Genomic DNA, 21,474 nt, shown 5'->3' with positions numbered 1-21,474 from the left:
AAACTTATGTTAACAAATCATCTTGGTTAAAGGGAAAATGTACAGTGAGGCCTTGGTAACACTAAAAAAGGAAAAAAATGGTTTTATTCAAGGCCACAATTGTATCTGGAAAAATGGTACTGATGAACCTATTCTCAGGGCCGGAATAGAGATGCAGACATAGAGAGTGGGCTTGTGGACACAGCAGGGGAAGGAAAGGGTGGGATGAACCGAGAGAGGAGCGCTGACGTATGGACACTGCCTCGTGTAAAACAGACAGCTGGGGGGAAGCTGTTGTATCGCGCAGGGAGCTCAGTTTGGAGCCCTGAGATCCCCAGAGGGTGGGGATGGGGGGGTGGTGAGAGAGAGGCTCCGGGGGAAGGGATATGTGTTTGCTTATAGCTGATTCACGTTGTTGTAAGCAGAAACCAGCACCACATTGTAAAGCAATTAACCTCCAATTTAAAATATAAATTAAATCAGGAATGGCGGTGGGGAAAGACCACAGTTGTGTTCTCATTTGGAGGTCTGTCGTCTTCTCACTTAACTCTCGTGACACGATAAAACCTAAGAGCAGAAAGGGACTTGGTGGAGGGCAGGAATCCTAGAATCAGCCCTCGGCCCAGATCTCAGCTGTTGCGTTAGATAACTGCGACCAGGGGAGTGACTAACCCTCCCTCCCGGTCTGTGAACCTTCTCCGCATCATGGTCTGTCTGGACACAAGCTTTGTCCCTGTCACATAGTGTTGTTGTGAAGACTAAATGAGAAGGTGAGTGTTAGCTGTGTACTCCTGGGACGGAAAGGAGAGCCAAAGAAGTGAGGCATCTGTGCCCAAGTTCACCTAACTGGTCGGGTTAGGTCTGTGGTTGTCAGCCAGTGTCCCTGATCGGGGCTGTCATGAAGCTGAAATATGTATACACAGTGAGTGTGTATTTTGTACTGGAGACATGAAGAATGGCATGTTTCTCTGTTGCCTTCTTTCTTTTAGACATCAGACAACAGAGTCCTTTAATCCACTCAACCCTGATTTCTCCTCTGCTGACTGTGTCACACAGCACTAGAGACATGTATGAACTGTGGTATGATTTCAGGAACCCTGTAACTTTCTCCTCCCCCATGAAATCCTCCTCATGTGCATCCACTCAGGTTTTACTTCCCGTGTACCCACTATGTGCTTGGCATGCCTTGAGACATAGACTATGGCTCAGATGGTTAAGAATCTGCCCACAATGCAGGAGAGACGTGGGTTCAATCCCTGGGTCGGGAAGATCCCTTGGAGAAGGAAATGGCAACCTACTTCAATATTCTTGCCTGGAGAATCCCATGGACAGAGGAACCTGGTTGGCTATGGTCCATGGGGTCACAAAGAGTTGGACACGACTGAGTGACAAACGCTTTCACTTTCACTTTTCACTATGTGCCGGGCACTCGTTTAGACATAGAAGGCACACAGTAACAAATAGATTCTATAAAGAACCTGCCTTCATAGAGCTAACTTTATGGGGGCATGAGGTAGTGGAGAGACAGTAAACCAACAAAAGAATCAACAGATTGTGTTAGTATCATGGAGGAAAGAAGAGTGTGGTGGAGGGGTCCCTGGAGGAGGCCACTTCAGAGGGAGGCCAGGGAAGGCTCACTGAGGAGGGGGTGTTTGAGCTGACCCTGAAGCATGCGATGCAGCCCAGCATGCCAAGTGCTGGGAATGGTCTCTTCTTTCAAGTAAGACCTTGAGCGCAGTTGTCCCAAAGGATTAGGGATGACTTGAAGCTGTCGTCCCTCATTTGTTTTTTTATTGTAAGAAGGTTTAGGGGAGTCAGGCGCCTGAGAATAATACCTGAGGAGGAGCTAGTACCACCAAGAGCACAAAATAGTTCAGAACCAGGAGGTGGGGGTCACGTCTAACAAAATTTGCCCCACTCCCGACTTTGCTTGGCATGGGTGGCGTGTTCATGTGGTCACCACACATTCTTCTGCTATGTCTTTTTTTTTTAATTAATTAATTAATTTTAATTGGAGGCTAATTACTTTACAATATTGTAGTGGTTTTTGCCATACATTGACATGAATCAGCCATGGGTGTACATGTGTCCCCCATGATGACCCCCCCTCCCACCTCCCTTCCCATCCCGTCCCTCAGGGTCATCCCAGTGCACCAGCCCTGAGCACCCTGTCTCATGCATTGAACTTGGACTGGTGATCTATTTCACATATGGTAATATACATGTTTCAATGCTATTCTCTCAAATCATCCCACCCTCACCTTCTCCGACAGAGTCCAACAGTCTGTTCTTTACATCGGTGACTCTTTGGCTGTCTCGCATGTGGGGTCATCGTTACCATCTTTCTAAATTTCATATATATGCGTTAATATACTGTATTGGTGTTTTTCTTTCTGACTGACTTCACTCTGCTTCTGCTACGTCTTATGCACTCAGTTTTTTGCCGGGGGGCGGGGGGGGAGGGTAAGTGTTAACAGATGAACATGACCGCCCCTCCCCATTTTGGCAGCAACTCTGAAAGGTGGACCCAGGGTCGTGCTGGGTGGGCAGGCTGGGGACCTGAATGGGATTGCTTAGGATCATGGGCGAGAGCTAAGGTCAGGGGGAGAGGGAACAGGGCCAAGTAGGGCTGGGAAAGTAAACAGAAGGCATATGGTCAAGACCTAGTGGATGTGCCGGGAGCCAAGTTGAGGGGGAGGCGGGGGGACTGGGCAAAAGTTGGTGCCCTGCGGAGGCCAGCCAAGCCTGTGGCATGGGAATGAGCTGCAGGTCATGGAAGTTATTTTCAGAGCAGGGACCAAGCCACCCACTGTTTGAAACAGATGGACATTTAGGCAAATGTAATCCCTTATAATCAGTTGCATTTCTGACCATATGAAGAAATATCTGCTGTGTGTGTGTTTAAAGCCTTAGACTTTTGCAGTTACGTTTCACTCATGGTCATGAACATTATGAATGCCACGAAGAACTTTTTTAAGAATTCCTAAATTTCTTCATTCCTTGGGTAAGAGCCAAGTTTTCAAAGTCATTTCAAGGCCATAGCTATTGACTCTTAATTATGAATTAAAAAAACCCAAAACATGTATGTGCTTTCTTTAAAAAAATAAAAATAAAAATTTTAGTTAGCATGCAGTTTTCACACATTGACTGAATAAATGAACACGAATGCTTTCTGTCTTTCATCGTTCAGCCTGACCTCAAAGTCTCCATCAAGCTAAACAGTCATCCTGGACTTCAGGGGCTGGAGCCAAGGAGGAGTGGGTTTGGGGTTGTTTTTGTTTTAATTATTGAAGTATGGTTGATTTACAGTGTTGTGTTGATTTCAGATACACAGCACAGTGCTTCAGTTATGCGTATATGTATATGCTATTTTGAAAGTTGTGTTTCTGTTTCATTTTTTTGCAGTTACTAGGGGGTAGCCAAGCCACTTACTGAATAGTACCTGATGGGATTCACCCAGGTAAAGACAAGGCTGTTAAAATGGAGGTTGATTTTCAAGACTAGTAGAAAATCTCATTTTGCAGATGACTGGCGAAATCTGTGTGTTTTAATCATACCCTAGTTTTTAAAAATTGTCCTTGGAGTACTTGGTGATATGGCAGGAAGGAGCTTAATCTCTGTTTTAAAAAGGAACAGTTAGCGGTAAATGGGATGGACACCCTGAAGAAAGAGTATCATTCTCTGTTCTGTTGTTGCTGAGAGAGATGGCAGTTATTAGCTGGAGTAGGACTTCCGATTGTGCGATGACATGGAGCTTTGTGGCCACGTGAAAAGCATCATCAAGCAGTGAATGATAATGAAGGGCACGTTAATAATCGCAGTGGTAGGGCGTCTAACAGCCTGACATAAAGAGCAGGCTCTTGGACCTTTTGATAAAACTCATGTTTTTGCCAATGTTTCTCTAAGCAGCTTAGTATTAAAATTATTTTACACTGGTTTTCTTCACTAGCTCTAAATTGTACTAAAATATACCAATTTTTCCTCAAAATTAGGCTATTCACAATTTTTAAAAAAAGCTCTAAATTGTGAATAGCCTGATTTTGAGGAAAAATCAATATATTTCAGTATCTGTGTTTTAATCCAATCTATGCATTGTATAATTCTGGGCATACCTTGATGTTTCTCCGCCATCCTTGTCTGAAGTCAGCGTTGCCCTCAGGCCTCTCCCCCACCAAGCTTCCCAGGGAGGCCTGGTGCCTGGGGGAGTTAGTTTTGCATTCTTTGTCTTATCCCATAGACAGTCCTAGAGCCCTGTAAAAATAAAACGTCTACATCCGCCCATGGTGGCTTCAGTGTGTTATTATTACCTGAAGACAACAAAATAAGAAGACAATACACGACCTCTTCAGTTCCCCTCCCAGCCCTGGAATCCACGCAGCCATCAATTATTCCACAAATTAAATGAAAGCCTTAATACCCAATCTTCAATGAAACCCAGTACAGTTTCCAGAATGCCTCTTACCTTGTCAAGGCTTGTCTTTCAGAGACCCTCTGTGACCCCAGCCTCCCTCCAGCCTGCTCTCCCTCCCAGCCAAATACTGCCCCCCTACCCCCGCCGTGTTCTGGGTCACAAAGGAAGAGCAAGTGATGAATCGAGAATTATCTGGAGATAGTCTTTCCTTGGTGAAACGTTTAAATCCTTCCCCCCCTGACGGTATTGAATCTGGAGAATGAATTATGGGCAGCTCAAAGGCTGGGAAGTTTCTGGTTCAGGGGACACATTTGCAAGTCACTCCCAGTGGATGCCCAGTTCATTGTCTGGGGCAGCCCGGGGATTCCACATCAGCCTTTTGTGAGGAGGGAGCTGGGAAGCAGGCACTCAGGCAGAGTCTAGGTCTGCTGTTACAAGGCTTTTCAGGGGAAAACACATACATTTAAGTGAACGTCTGCTGCGGGACCCAAGCTCATCAGCCCCCCTGAGGCTGATGAACAGCTTTTGGAGTTTCTTCCTTTGTCTCAGTATCTGATCAGTGGATATAAATATGCACTTCTTTTCTTCGTGTATGATTTCAGCCTGCAGTAAGTCCCCTACACACAAAGGAATTCTGAGAGCACCTTTATAAGTCCAGTTTATTTGAAAGTCCAACAGAGTTAGCCCAGGTACCCTGATGCAAAGAGCTGACTCATTGGAAAAGACCCTGAAGCTGGGAAAGATCGAGGGCAGGAGTAGAAGGGGGTGACAGAGGATGAGATGGTTGGATGGCTTCACCAAATCAATGGTCATGAGTTTGAGCAAGCTCCGGGAGATGGTGAAGAACAGGGAAGCCTGGTGTGCTGCAGCCCATGGGCTGACAAAGCGTCGGACACAACTGAGCGACCGAACAAAACAACAGGTACAACAAAGTTAGCTTAGGTACCCAACTAACGCAATTGTCTATGCAGTACTGTCCTGTAATAGGTTTATAACACTTCTCACACAAATAACGACATAAAAAGCAAACCAACACAAAAAATAAAGAAAACATTTTTAATCTTATAGTACCTTGAAAACTGCAGTTGTACCCTCTATATCACTGCTGCTTTTACACTTGCTTCTGGACATCCTGGGCTTGAAACAAAGATACCGTACCACCCGTGCTCTGTGCCGCACTGTACTGTAAAGTGATGTGCACACACGGCAATGTAAGCCACACGAGAACTGACTTATGTGATCGGACATGAGAACACGTGTTCGTATCTTCGAAAGTTCGCAACTTGAAGGTGTGTATGTTGGGAACTTGCTGTATTTTAGAAATACGGCACTTGTAAGAGAAGGAAATACTCATTTTTATATCAGCAGTTGTCTCGATCTACTTGTGGGCACGTAGAAGTGTTTGCAAAATAGCTGTTTCTGTTAGGATGACGCCAAGAAGATTCTTAGAAAAAAGCCATGACTGATAAGTGTGTTTGAAATAACGCACCTCCCTTTACCTGGTATGTCGGAATAGGCCAACCTTGACCATCCTAAAAATGTGAACTAGAGAACACCTTGTGGGATGGGAATTCAGGGTGAGATCTTGACCTTGACCAAGGTCTTAAGTCCAGTGATTAGTAAAGGAAGTGTTCTTGTGACTCACAGGTACTTCTCCCACCGTGACATATATGGAGACTTCAGAGCCATTTTTGGTCAGCGTGACTTGGCTTCCTATGAAGCACTGGTACCTTATGACTTAAGAAAACACTTTGGTTGTAGATTATTATATGGACTTCAGAAATCCTTATGTTCCCAAGATCAAAGAAATATTTCCCAGGTGAAAGGAAAATACCATTATTCTTCATTCATCTTTTCCTATCTGTTCTTTGTTTTGTCGGGCTTCCCCGTGACTCAGGCTATAAAGAGTCTGCCTGCAATGCAGGAGACCCAGGTTTGATCTGTGGGTCAGGAAGATCCCCTCGAGAAGGAAATGGCAACCTGCTCTAGTATTCTTGCCTGGAAAATCCCACGGACAGAGAAGCCTGGTGGGCTACAGTTCATGGCGTTGCAAAGAGTCAGACACAACTGAGCGCTTATCACTTTCACTTCCTTTGTTTTGTCCGTGGGTGAAGGGTGGATTGCATGTGTTGGTCTTAGGCTGGTGGAGGTGGATTACTTCCCCAGTGATGGAGAAGCATGTTGAAAATACAGATTGTTATGAGAGAGTGAAGAAGGACAGTCATAAATATGAGTATAGTTTTCAGTGCAAGATTGTGTGAACAGAGTATATTGCCATGGCAACGGGGAGCTTAGTTTACAGAACATGTTATGTTGAACACGAAGTTTCCAGTTGGGTATAGACTCCCTCAGGGAATGAAATAAAGAAAATAACTTAAGTCAGGGTGGGAGAGGTGGGTGGCTTTTAAAGGTTCAGCTTCAGAACGCATTTGGGGTAAATCTCGGGGCTTCTTTGATGGTTCAGTTCATAAAGAATTTGCCTGTAATGCAGGAGACCACAGTTCAATTCCTGGGTAAGGAAGATGTGCTGGTGAAGGGATAGGCTACCCACTCCACTATTCTTGGGCTTCCCTTGTGGCTCAGCTGATAAAGAATCCACCTGCAATGCAGGAGACCTGGGTTTGATTTTTGGGCTGGGAAGATCCCCTGGAAAAGGGAAAAGATACCCACTCCAGTATTCTGGGCTGGAGAATTCCATGGGCTGTATAGTCCAGGGGTCACAAAGAGTTGGATATGACTGAGCGACTTTAACTTTCAAGCCAAACTGGGCCTTCTTACAGAGCAGCAGACAGAAGTCAACCACTTAAGGAAGGCAGTTCTTCTGCAGATGGTCGTTTCTAAACTTGGGAAGGCTGGCATACTCAGATGGTAGTTGTGAAAAAAAAAAAAAAATCAAAATAGGTTCCACATGCCTCAGTCCCAAAATTAATTTCTCAAGCCCCTCTTCCTACAGCCACACACCCACAGCAGCACTAGAGCCAGAATCTTGAGACACCTGGTCTACTGTGAGCCTTGCTGTTGAAAAACACCACGTTTTCCTCCAACTGTACACGAGTGGTCTGTTTGTAAGTGCGAGGTGCAGAGACAGAATGAATTATGTAAGAAATAATTCCAGTTTTCGTTAGCTGTGACATTTTATATGTTTGTCACATTTTGAAGAGGCCCTCCTCTGGAATAATTCACAAACCTTGCCCAGTTTGTTCTTGGACAAAACTGTGAACTACTTTGTCATTGGTTTGGGAGCTGATGACTGGTGAGGGGGTAGAATCCATGTTTTGGTTTCCATAGGTCGGGGCTTGCCAAATCTTTATCCAGGCTTTGTTCAGTAGGCAAACTCAAGTCCCACTTAGTCATGTAAAATTCCTTTTGTCTCAGTAAGCAGAAATGCAGTCTCTGATTTGTATGGTTGAGTGACTGCTTCGGAACATAAACTTAGTGTACTTGTCCTGCCACCCCCAAATGCTGCGTACACGGTGCATGCATGCTCAGTCGCTTCAGCTGTGTCCCGCTCTTGGTAACCCTGTGGACTGTAGCCCGCCAGGCTCCTCTGTCCATTGGACTCTCCGTCAAGAATACTGGAGTGGGTTGCCATTTCCTTCTGCAGGGGATCTTCCTGACCCAGGGATCGGACCCCCATCTCATTATGTATCCTGCATTGGCAGGCGGGTTCTTTACCACTAGTGCCGCCTGAGAAGCCCACGCATGCAGGGTGAAATGGGGCAAAATCCACACACTGGCCCTCAGGCTGAGGCTGGCCTTTTTCCAAGTCACATGTGTCAGTGATCACTGTCCACGGACAAGCCAGAAATGTGACTTCACCTGCTGGAAGGGATTTTTATTTTTTTGTGTGTTTTTCTTTCTCTCACTTGCAAAAAATATATATATATGTATATATATGTGTGTGTATATATGCATATATAATATGTATATAATATAGTGTGTACACAATATTATATGCATATACTATATTAGCTATAATATATAACATTATAGGTTATATATATATACATATATATATAGTGCCAGTTTCCCAGAAAGGCATTTGGACATTCCCAGAAACAGTATATAAACTGTACACTGTGTATAAACTATGTGGTGATTATTGGTTTATTTTCAAGAAGGAGCAGTGGATGCAAATTTATTTTTTAAAAATTTGTTTTATTGAAATATTGTTGGTTTACAATGTTGTCTTAATTTCTGCTGTGCAAGTTCATTTTAAAATGAAATTTTAATGCCGTATCAAGATGTGTGACCCAGAGACCGACATGCTAGGAAATTGTCTCTTACTTACTACTTTCAGTGCTGTTGTACTTACCAGGTTTTAAACACATAGTGATCTAGTTAAAGCACCAGCTGAAAGCCGCAAATTAGAAGACAGGGCTTGGACTTCCTTTTTTACGAGGGTGACACAGAGAGACACGCTTGTCCTAGAGACCAGATGTCAGGTCATCGAAGAATAAACAGTAATTTCTCTGGAACAGGCATGCTGAGGAGCCAAACAGAATAAACTGCACAGTCCGTTGGTTCTTTATTCTGTCGCATTCAGTGTTATCTTACCTTTTTAGCCATTTACTTTGCTTGCCTGAGTCTTTGCAAATTACTCGGTAAAATTTTAAAAATTAATATTTTGAATTGTCCTTCAGAAAGACTAGAAGTCCACATTTGTCAGCAAAGAATACGGCTCCTGCCCTGCTCCCGAATAGGATTTTTTTTTTTCAAGAGTCAAAATGGGAGCAGGGAACCACTTTAACTATAACATGATAGAAAAATTTCTTTATAAAGAAAGTACAGATAATTATCTATACAACATATCTGATGAATAAGTAGAGACCAGTACTTTCACCTTTATATTGCAATATAGATTGGCATCTAAGAAATTATAATGACGTCTTCAGATTTTAGTGGATGTTTACACACGAGCTAACTCCACTAGCCTTGAGTTTAACCTTTGGAGATGTATAAATTCTCATTTGTGAATTGTTGAGTCAGATGAATAATTTCAGCTTAAATGTATTGAAGATGCACCTGTAGAAAGTTTTCTTTTTCTGAAGGAATTAGGGGGAGAAAAGAGTGACTGGCAGAGCAGAAATAGAATTCTTTTTCTACTTCAGCTGCCTTCCCTGCACAGAGGAAATCTGGACCTCATGCTCTCCCCTGCAAAATCTAAAGGTGTCACACATTTGGATGGGGAACTAATAGAGGAGGTGAAAGATAACCACAAACTGAAATGAATTTAGAAGTATCTTGGTAAAATATGGAGGAAGATAGATTCTAAGAATATTCTCATCAGCACAGATGGTAAATAGAAATGAACTATGTTGATTCCACTGGTAGAAGTAGGTATATTGTTGTTGTTCAGTTGCTAAGTCGGGTCTGACTCTGCCACCCCATGGACTGCAGTATGCTGGCCTTTCCGGTGCTTCACTATCTCCCTGAGTTTGTTCAAACTCATGTCCATTGAGTTAATGATGCGATCTAACCATCTCATAGTGATGCTGTCTAACCATCTCATCCTCTGTCGCCCCTGCCTCTTCCTGCCCTCAGTCTTTCCCAGCATCAGGATCTTTTCCAATGAGTCAGCTCTTTGCATCAGGTGACCAAAGTATTAGAGCCTCAGCTTCAGCATCAGTCCTTCCAGTGAACGTTCAGGGGTGGTTGTCTTTAGAATTGACTGGTTTGATCTCCTTACGGTCCAAGTGACTCTCAGGAGTTTTCTCCAGCACCACAGTTTGAAAGCATCCATTCTTCGGTGCTCAGCCTTCTTAATGGTCTCCCTCTCACATCCGTACAAGACTACTGGAAAAACCATAGCTTTGACCATACGGACCTTTGTCGGCAAAGTGATGCATCATCGTCGTTTTATTTTAGAAACTGTCAGAAAACATTCCTAACCCTCACTGCTCCGCCCTTCCTCTTGTCTGTCCTCTCTCTTTGTTCGCCCACAGGTCCCTCAACAGATATATGTTCTTACTTCAGGGTTTTTGGGGGCTGCAGTCGTGTCCGGTGGAGATGGGGATGTGGTTGAGGTTAGAGTGTGAGTCTAGTAAATAATTAACTGAAGTTTTACTAAAGCAAAAACCAGCTGCTATTCTGTTGCTTACCTGGTCATCTTAATGAGCTCCTTGAAGGCAGGTAATGCTTTACTTGCTCTTGTGCACCGAATGTCTCAGTATAAAAGAATTGTTGTCCTTTGGTGAATGTTGTCAATAAAGACGCAGAAAAGAGTGTGATTCATTGACAGAACCTGCAGCAAATGACTTGCTTCTCCATTCTTATGGATTTTTTAAAAGCTATCATAACTCTTCAACCTGTTCTTTTGTTATGCATTTCTATCTATTACGTAACCACAGACCATCTTTACTCACTTACTTGTGGATAATCTTTCTGAAACACAGATCTGATTGTGTCTCCCCTGCTTTGCATTTAATTTTGTGTTTAAATCATCCAGAGCAAAAATTTCATCCCAACTTGGCTTTTTGCCCTCTGGCACAATTCTAGGCGTTGGTGCCTCATCCTCTGGTAGTACATTGCCTCTTAAAGCAAAAGCTTCTCCCTACTGCCTGCAGGCAAAGCCATTAGAAAAATACATGGACTGCCAAAAATTATGCCGGTAAATGAGAATTATACCAGACACTCCAAAACATTTTAAATTTCGAATAATTTGTACTGAAGTTTTATATAGTTTACATAGTTGATTTTTTAAATTGACTAGTAATTAAAAGCAAATGGTTTGTATGCTAAATAATAAAGAAAACAATGGAAGTTATTAAGCAAAAAATTAAAAGCATTTTTAATAATGTTGTAGAAAGGCAGTAACTGTGGTCACATTTGTGGGGATGCCAGTGTCTTAAGTTTTTTCACATCTTCAGGGGAAGCAAATTTAGAGATGAGGGTGCTTCTGAGGATGGATGGATGTTTATTTTTATACTTACCTATAAATAAAATTGTCACTTAGCACTTTAAGTAGAAAGCTGATATTTTGTTGCTTTAGAGTTAATAAGAATTTCAAATACAACTGTTTAATAATGTGTAGATTTTTGTGTAAAATCTATATGTCTGTATTTTTCTTTTGTATGTAGTTGTGCTTAAAAATATTATCTCTAGTATTTGTGACCAAAGGAATAAGGAACTCCTGGAAAAATGACTGGTTTTAGGTCTAAGGCAGCAAATGTACAAGTTAAGCCTGAAGCTTTTTCTCATACCGGAAAGCAGGGAAGTTAGCAAAGACTACTAGAACCTTGTCAGAAAAAACTCAGAAGCCAGTGATTTAAACTGTGTATCAAATGTTTTTAAATCTGTAAGTTCATAATTAAACTTCAGAAATAAAAACCTCATTGGTCATGTTTGGAGACTGTTAGGAAACTTACCTCTTTGTTGTGAAAATCTGAAGATACAGGGAAAGAATCAGGCATCTATCTTGCCTTTCTTATATGATCAGTATCTCAGAGAGGAAATATCTCTTTGTAGAATTATTCTAGTTAATAAATCAAGAATAAATAGGAGAAAAGAGAGAGAACCCAAGTAAACAAAATGAGAAATGAAAGGGAGAAATAACAACCAATACCACAGAAATATAGAAAGTCACAGTAGAATACTATGAACAGTTATATGCCAACAAATTGGATAAGCTAGAGGAAATGAACAGGTTTCTAGAAACATGCAGCTCACCAAAACTGAATCAAGAAGAAGCAGATAATTTGAATAGATAGAATTCACTAGAAGTGAAATTGAATCTGTAATTACCAAACAAACAAACAAACAAACCTCCCTGCAAACAAGTCCAGGACTAGGTGTCTTCACTGGGGAATTCTACCAAACATACAAAGAAGAACTTACACCAATCCTTGACAAACTCTTCCAAGAGATTGAGGAGGAGGGAACATTCCTAAAGCCATTCTGTGAAGCCACCATCACTCTGATACCAAAACCAGACAAAGATAGTACCAGAAAGGAAAATTACAGGCCAATATCGTGGATGAATACAGATGCAAAAGTCCTCAACAAAGGATCATACACTATGGTCAAGTTGGATTTACCCCAGGGCCACAATAATGGTAAACATATGCAAAGCAATCAATATGATACATCACATCAACAAAAGAAAACACAGAAACCAAATAATCTTTTCAGTAGATGCAGAAAAAGTATTTGGTAAAATTCAGCATCCATTCATGATAAACACTTTCACTGAAATGAGTATAAAGAGAACAGATATCAGTATAAATAAAAGCTATCAGAAACCCACAGCCAACATAATACTCAACAGTGAAAAGCTGAAACCTTTCCTACTGAATTTTAGAACACAACAAGGATGTCCACTCTCACTTCTATTCAGCATAGTATGGGAAGCCCTAGCCACAGCAGTTGGATGAGAAAAAGAAATAAAAGGTATCCAGGTTGGAAGGGAAGCAGTAAAATTGTCATTATGTGCAGATGACATGATACTCTCTATAGAAAACCCTAATGACTCCACACAAAAACTATTAGAACCAATAAACAAATTCAGCAAGGTACAAGATTAACATGCAGAAATCTGCTGCATTTTTACACTGACAATAAAATATCAGAAGGGGAAAGTAAAAACAAACAAACAAAACCTTTTAAAATCACATCAAAGAAAAAACTAAGGAATACACCCGACAGAGGAGGTGGAAGAGTTACATGCTAAGAGCTATAAAACGTTGATAAAGGAAATGGAAGGTGATTCAAAGAAATGGAGAGATATCCCAGGCTCTTGGATTAGAAAAATTGATACCGTTAAAATGACCATACTACTCAAAGCAATCCAGAGGTTTAACCCTATCCCTGTCAAATGACCTATGAAATTTTTCACAGAACTGGAATAAATAATCCTAAAACTTATGTGGAAACAGAGAAGACCCAGAATTGCCAAAGCAATCCTGAAGGGAAAGAGCAAAACTGGAGGCATAACCCTCTCAGATTTCAGACAACACTGCAAAGCTACAGTAATCAAAACAGCTTGGCATTGGCATAAGAACAGACATGTGGATCAGTGGAACAGAGGAGAGAGCCCAGAAACAAACCACACACCTGTGGCTAATTAGTCTTCAACAAAGGAGGCAAGAGGACACAATGGGGAAAGACAGTCTCTTCAGCGAGTGGTGTTGGGAAACCGGAACAGCCACATGTGAACCAATGGCGTTAGAACACTCTTACACTGTACACGAAAACAAATTCAAAATGGCTCAAAGACTTAAATATAAGACATGACACTTTAAAATCCCTAGAAAAGGACATAGGCAAAACATTGTCTGAAATAATATTGCAGCAATACTTAGGTTAGTCTCCCATGGTAGTAGAAATACAAGTGAAAATAAACAGGACCTACTCACGCTTACAAGCTTTTGTATAGTAAAGGAAACCATAAACAATACAACCTACAGAATGGAAGAAAAGATTTGCAAACGATGCAGCCACTAAGAGCTTAATTCCCTAAATATACAAACAGTTCATACAGCTCAATATCAAAAAATAAACAGCCCAATCAAAAAATATGCAGAAAATCTAAATAGACATTTCTCCAAAGAAAGTATATAGCTGACCAGTAGACATATGAAAAAATACTCCACATCGTTAATTATTAGAGAAATATAAGTAAAAACCATGATGAGATATCACTTCATACCAGTCAGAATGGTCATCACCAAAAAATCTACGTGTAATAAATGCTGGAGAGGCTGTGGAGAAAAGGGAACTAACTCTCCTATACTGTTGGTGAGAATGTAAATTGGTATAGTCACTATGGAGAACAGTATGCAGGTTCCTTAAAAAAAAAAAAAAATTCCAAAATAAGGAGTTCTTGGTGGTCCTGTAGTTAGGACCTGCCTCCACTGCAAGGGGCACAGATTTGGATCCCTGGTTCGGGGACTAAGGTCCCACAAATCACACAACCAAAAAAAAAAAAAAAGCAACTAAAGTGAAACTATAGTTACCATATGATCCAGCAATACCACTCCAGGGCGTATATACAGGAAAGATGAAAACTCTAATTCAAAAAGGTGACATGCACCTCATTGTTCATAGCAGCATTACCGGCAATAGCCAAGACATGGAAGCAACTTAAGTGTCCATTGACAGATGGAAGGGTGAAGAAGACGTGGTAGACATTATCAGCCATTAATAAAAAATGAAATATTGCCATTTGCAGCAACGTGGATGAACCTAAAGATTGTCACACTAGGTGAAGTAAGTCAAAACAAATAAAGACAAATATTATATCACGTGGAATCTTAAAAAAATACAAATGAACTTATTTACAAAACAGAAACAGACTCACAGACGTAGAAAACAAATTTTTGGTTACCGAAGGAGAAAGTTGGGGGACAGATAAATCAGAAGTCTGGGATTAATATATACACACTAGAATGTAGAAAATAAATAAAAACAAGGACCTATTTTACAGCACAGGAAACTGTATTCTATACCTTGCAATAACCTATAATGGAAAAGAATCTGAAAGAGAATATATATATATATATATGTATATGTCTGAGTCACTTTAATGTATACAATATTGTAAGTCAACTATACTTGAATTTAAAAAAAGAATAATAGAATATCACTTTGAAGTCTCTAAAGAGTTGGGTTTTGGTGGTGGTGTTTAGTTACTAAGTCATGTTTGACTCTTTTGTGACCCCCATGGACTACACAGCCCGCCAGGCTACTCTGTCCGTGGGTCCCAGGCAGGAATACTGGAGTGGCTTGCCATTTCCTTCTCCAGTATACACCTGTTAGAATGGCCAAACTCCAAAATACTGACACCACCAAGTGTTGGTGAGGACATGGGGCAATAGGACGTTTTATTCATTGCTGTTGGGAATTCAGGATGGTACAGCCATGTTGTGAGACAGTTTGGCAGTTTCTCATAAAACTGAGCATACTCTTACCATATGACCCAGGTCGGTCGTGCTCTTTGGTATTTATCCTAATGAATCAAAACTTACAAAAACCTGCACGTGAATATTTATAGTAGCTTTACTCCTATTTGCCAGAACTTGGAGGCCAGCAAGATGTCTTTCAGTGTTACACATTCAGACAGTGCAGTATTATTCAGTGCAAAAAAAAGTGAGCTCACAAGTCGTGAAAAGACACGGAGGAACCGTCAATGTGCATTAGTGAAAGAAGCCAGTCTGAAAAGGTTATGTACTGTGTGGTTCCAACTGTATGACCTTCTGGGAAAGGTAAAACTATGGAGACAGTAAGAGGGGTCAGTGGTTGCCAGAAATGGTAGGCGGGAAGGATGAATCGACAGAGCAGAGAGGATTGGTTTTTTTTAGGATTCTGTGTGATACTGCAGTGATGGATACATGTCACTGTATGTTTGTCACAGCCCAGAGAATATACAACACCAAGAGGGAACCTAATGTAAACTATAGAATTTGGGTGATGAGAGTGCATCAGTGTGGGTTCGCTGATTGTAACAAACATATCAGCTGATAGGGAGATTGTCAGATGAGGGGGTATATGGGAAAACTCTGTACTTTCCACTCGGTTTTGCTGTGAATCTAAAGCTGCCCTAAATACATTGTTTATTAATTAAAAAGAGGAAACCAATCTTACCAAACTATAGCTATCAAAGTATTTTAAGCAAAACAAACCTTTTCTGTTACTTTTTCTGCGGCCACTGTGTACCACTCCAGAGAAAAGTTGGGGGAAGTAGTAGGTGTCATGGAATAGTCAGAAAGAGAATATTAAAGTCAGAGATGAAGGGAGGACTCATGCAGTCAGTTCCAAATACTTTCTGTATAATTTTTTCTTTTTCCTTTTTTTTCTTTATCCAAAGTTTTTAGGGATAGAGACTATCTGGTGAAGATTTTTTTTTTTTCTAATGAAACATGTATGTATCCTATTTCTGAAGGGAATTTCCTTTTCTCTAAAGCTGATTAAAAAAAAAAATTGTTCCCAACTCATCTTCTATGTGAAACACTAAATTACATGAGACATTAGGAATCTCAGAGCCTGAACAACATTTGAATCAAGTTGAAGGAGATATAAAATGATGATGCATGAACCATATATGAGTTTTAACCATATTAGAATTCTGTCAGAGTTGGATGGATGTCTGTCATCTTTCTGAGTTCATTTTTTCCCTTGTAGGTAAATGAATGTTGTTTGTTTGTTTTTTCTAGTTGGGGAATGGCGGTCAATGTGTATTCTACCTCGATAACCCAAGAGACTATGAGCAGACATGACATCATCGCTTGGGTTAATGACATAGTATCTTTAAACTACACAAAAGTGGAACAGCTTTGTTCAGGTAAGAGAATTCTTTTAAGTATTTACCTAAACGTTTACTCATGTGGAATGTGATTTTATAAACCACAGATGACATATTTGGAATTGGAATATATATATACATATCAGCTTCAATAGATAATTTAAGGAGAAAACCTCAGGTATAATTAAAGAACATATGGGGGAAAATGATGATGTTCACCAAAGAGCACTGAGCCACCCCAAAACATGTTACGAGTGATCTCGCTGAAGCTCTGTAACTGGTCTCCCAGCCTTTTCTCTGTCACCCCCCCAGGAAGCCACCACACATCTCTTCTTAAAACTGCAGATTGGATGCTGCAAAACTAACCGTTCCGGGTACCACGTTGTCCTTCCTACAGGATAAAATTCGCTGATAAGGTCCTTTCCCTCTGGCTGCTATCCATCTCCTCAGTTTCATGGTCCACACCTCCCTGCCCTGTGCCTCTGCCCCGCGATAGTCTTTGTTCCCTAGACTCCTTCCCTTTTGCATCGCATGGATTTTTTTCATGCTCCCATTGCCAAGAAGGTCTTTCCCCTTCTCTTCATTTGCAGTAAAATCTCGTTCACACTTTAAAATCCAACCCCATTGTCATTCCCTCTGAAGGGTTCCCCAGACCTCCCAGGCTTCGTGGTGTTCCTGGAGCACTATGCCCTCCACCCTTCCAGAATAACGCCTACCATGCTGTGTTAGATGGCCCAGCTCTTATTCCCCTGAAGGTACCCGGAGCCCTTGAGGGCAGGACTGTGTCTTATTCTTTGTCAAGTGTCTGAGTTGGCACCCTGCCTACTATGAAGTAGGTGTGTAAGGAGTGCATATAGAGCTAAATTAAAAAAAAAAATTTGATTTCAGTGATTAAGTGGGGTCTTGTTAAAGAACATGTCACTAGTGAAGTAATTCATTCTTAGGTTAGAGTATTTAGCAGAGACATAGTCTTCCTTTCGGAATAGGAAGTATTTTCTTCTTATGAACTAATAAGTGAGAGATTTCCTCTCTGGCCTCTGACCCAAAATGGTATTCGAGACTAGAAAATATTCTGAGATGGATTCGTGTGAAATCCCATGAGACATGATCGATACGGAAGCGTCTTCAGGTGTAGCTGGTGCGGCGGTGCTGGGGCCGCAGCAGGACATCCTGTGAGTCATGTGTAGACAGATTCATGCAGGGCCGTCAGCCCCCACCAGTCCAGGCCCACCAGAGAGGACACTCTCACTTCTCTGCATCTAGGCTGGATCAGAATCAACTAGCGGACAAGCTTCCCTTCTACTGACACCTCTTCTCCCATCGTCATTTTCTCATGAGCAAGACAGTCAGGTATCCAGAAGCTCGGCCTTGCCTGACCCACCTGCTCTGTGTCCAGGCTTCAGGCATCAGTCCTCTGATCTGGGAGGTCAGTAATGGATGCAGACCGAGCAGTTCTTTACCCTTTAGTATGATCCAGAGAAAGCCGACTTAGACTGTGATGACACCCAGGAATAATGTGGTGTTCGCCTACTGAAATGACTCTGGCGATGCCTGTCAGAAATGCCCCCTGTTGCTCCTGCTCAGCTGCAGATCCCCACTCAGTCAGGTTTTCTGGTGTGTTCTTGCTCTGCGTTCCAGAACGCCCTGCTATTTTGTTTTATTTCTAAAAGAAAGTATTTATGTATGTGTTTGGTTGTGCTGGGTCTTTGTTGCTGTGCGTGGGCTTTCTCTAGTTGCAGGGAGCAGGGGTCTGCTCTTCGTCATGGTGCATGGGCTTCTCATTGTGGTGGCTTCTCTTGTTGCAGAGCTCGGGTTCTAAGTACTTGGGCTCAGTAGTTGTGGTGCAGGGACTTAGTTGCCCGGCCACCTGTGGACTCTTCCCAGACCAGAAATCGAACCCATGTTCCCAGAATTGGCAGGCAGATTCCTATCTACTGTACCACAAGGGAAGGCTTAATATTTTATTTTTAATTTGTTGGAGGAAAAAAAAAAAAACCAGAGTGTTTTCTGTTATCAGCCATCCCTTTTCTATTAATAACAAATACCACTTTACATTGTAACTGTGGGTCCGTTTCTCCATGGGGCCTGACACACATTCTTCCCTCAGAAGTTCTCATATTAGGATGAACGCAAATCAGTTTGAAACTGCTGTGGGGCAAAGACAAAACTGTGTATCTTTCCCATGAAGTGGCTGTGTGTACCTGTGGATAAGGGCCATGGGGTTGGTTATCCAGAAAAAAAGAGACCCAGTGAAGGAAAGAGATAAGAAAAAACAGTCATAGAGAAAATTGCCAGTCATGGGTCTAAAGTGTCGAAGGGGCCCATGAGGAGCTTCCTGTTTAACACATTTGTGGAAGTTTTTGCAGACTAATGAAATGAGAAGCAAATTAGAGTTTTTAGATACAGTAGTAGTAAATGCTGGAGTGTCTGTGTGTGTGTCTCTGTTCTTTGTATATGTATATATAATTTCCTTGCATACATTTTCAATTTCTCATAAGGCAAATTCAGTAAAATTTTAGCAGCATTTGTGAAGGGTTCTTGAACAGTTACCTTAAAGAAGGCGTTGGTTTACATTTTCCAATCACATGTAGCTACGTTGCCATCCAGTGTGGCTTGATGAAACCTGTGGAAAACATTTTGATCACAAGAACAGATAATTGTCATTAGGGTAACTCACTGGCTACCAAATATGTTGTATTTTTTTCCCTCAAAAAGCAAACAAACATGTTTGCTTAATCCCCATAGTAGAGAAATGGGTGTTTTATTTTATTTTAGTCAGTCGTTTCATCAAAGTGTAAACTTGGGACTGAGTGCATTTATAATCTTCTGAGAAGCTGCTTAAGAATGCCAGTTTTGGGGATCCTTGACTTTCTAAATCAGCATCTCTGGATGTGCAAAGCCTAAAGTGTGCCAGCCAACAAGCACCCCAAGTACTTCTGGGCTGCAGCCAAGAGCTTGCTGTGCATTTTAGAGGAACCCCAAACCACCAACAGTAAAAATATCCAGAATTTACCTGGCACAGTTTCCTTATTCATAATTTAGTCTTTGACCATTGTCTTCAACAGTGGCATTTGGTAAGACATTCTATCATTTTATTTATTTATGAACTTATTTATTTATACCCTTCTTTGTTCTAGAAGACGGTGCAGGCAGCGAGGACAGTGTCATTAGGATAAGAACAAAACCAGATATTGGTGACTTTAGTGATTTGTCCTCAGCACACTTATTATGAGTAGTCTGATTTCTTGGATAGTATCTTTTTCTTTTACTTTCATTTTAATTCCTTTAGTTTACTGTGTATAATTTTATTTTAGTCATAAGCTGTGGAAAAACATACAAAATACCTTCACATATTTAACTGATGTTTTTTCTTGTTCAGTAAAATTGTTCCTTACTCTTTTTTTCTAAAGACTTATGTTCCAGCACTGTCAGTCCCCCTTTGGCATTGTTTCCCCATTTGCATTATTTCCTATTTCTTTTTTTATTTCCAGCTAAAAGCTCTCCCTCCAGCTAACGTTAAAACTAACATCAGCTTTTCTTTTAGCTCGTGAATAGCTGACATACTGCTTCGCATGGGTGCATCTTTTTCTGCAGAATTTTCTGTTTATATCATCTGTTTCCATCTAAGCATTTTTAAAGCTTTATACAGGAGAGATGGTGTGAGGTTTAACATTTTGAAACACATTGTAGTAAGTTGCAAAAGATGAAAATTACTTGCTCTTTTCCTGTTATTTTAACCCAGGGATGTAACCATATGAAATTGACTTTGAACATGAAATCTGGGTTATACAGTCATATGCATCTTTAGTTTGCATCCATGTCTTGTGAGCAGCAACCTTTATGTTTCAAGTGAAAAGCTGGACTACATTAATGAAGGACAGACTGTCAGTGGGTGTGAATATGGCCTAATAATATGACAGTATATGGCTCATCTACGTTTGATTTGAAAATGAATATTTGTGGATTTCCCATGTTGGGATGGGGGATTGAACCACATGAAATACCTGATTAGTTTGGCTTAAAAATATTTTATGTTTTAGTTCAACTGCTTTATAAAATTTCTAGGGGTTTTTGCAGAGTGACACATTTTGGTTTTACTTTAGTACCAGCTCAAACCAGTTTGATAGAATTTTATAAGGGATTTAAGAGAAGACAGAAAATAAAAAATTTTTTTATTTAAAAAAGAGAAGGATGGACAGTCTGGTGCTTTAGAAGCCATGAAATTCACTTTAGTGACTAGAAATACCATTTTGGAGAGGATAGAAGAGGTAGTGAACTGTCTGGAGCAGAAAAGCAAAGAGAAATGAGGCAGTGAGGTGGTTGGGAGTGAAAAGAATGTACCTTTCCTTTTCCTCTTCACCCTCCCCATCCTCTGCTCTGATACATGAATTTCCTTTGAGACTTTTTTCTGACAGCCATTTCTCTGTGCCCCAGTCCTGTCCCCTCAACTGGGATGCAGGCAGCCAAGCCGTTGGGTCCACAACTGAGTCACTGCCAGAGCCTGGCCAGCCAGCAGCTGACCAGCGACACCCCCTTGCTCCAGAGGCTCTTGCAGACTGTCCTCTCTTTCTCCCCCATCTCCTGTCTCCTCCCCACTCCCCCCACAGGAAGAGCAAACTGCTGATGCTCAGATGCCACGCCTGTCCCCAGGCTGGTTATAATAGCTCAGTTGTTTTCCTGAGCATTTTAGTATTTGAGTAAAGCGTAGTTTGAATTAAACCATTTTTTAGAATGAAAAAATTTTAGGTCTTCTCTTGACTAGCAATTTTTTTTTTTTAAAAAAAGACAGAAAAATGATCAGGATTTGATTCAGTTTCATTTCGTGTTCTCGCTCTAGATGGTTTCA

General features: G+C 41.2%; 1 protein-coding gene across 3 annotated transcripts in view; it reads left to right on the top strand.

Annotated features, from left to right (window-relative positions):
* MAPRE2 (microtubule associated protein RP/EB family member 2) overlaps positions 1-21,474 on the top strand; it is a 177,996-nt gene that overhangs the window by 85,862 nt on the left and 70,660 nt on the right. For all 3 annotated transcript variants that reach the window (XM_043889425.1, XM_043889424.1, XM_043889423.1), the window contains one exon: positions 16,540-16,667. In XM_043889425.1, the coding sequence (XP_043745360.1) occupies positions 16,547-16,667 (121 nt within the window). In that variant the 5' untranslated portion in view covers positions 16,540-16,546. The remainder of the gene's footprint in view (positions 1-16,539; positions 16,668-21,474) is intronic.

This window comes from Cervus elaphus, chromosome 27 (assembly GCF_910594005.1).
Source record: "Cervus elaphus chromosome 27, mCerEla1.1, whole genome shotgun sequence".
NCBI classification, from domain to species: Eukaryota; Metazoa; Chordata; class Mammalia; order Artiodactyla; family Cervidae; genus Cervus; species Cervus elaphus.
Note: the sequence above shows the minus strand (reverse complement) of the source record. Positions and strands in the feature narration are given on the sequence as shown.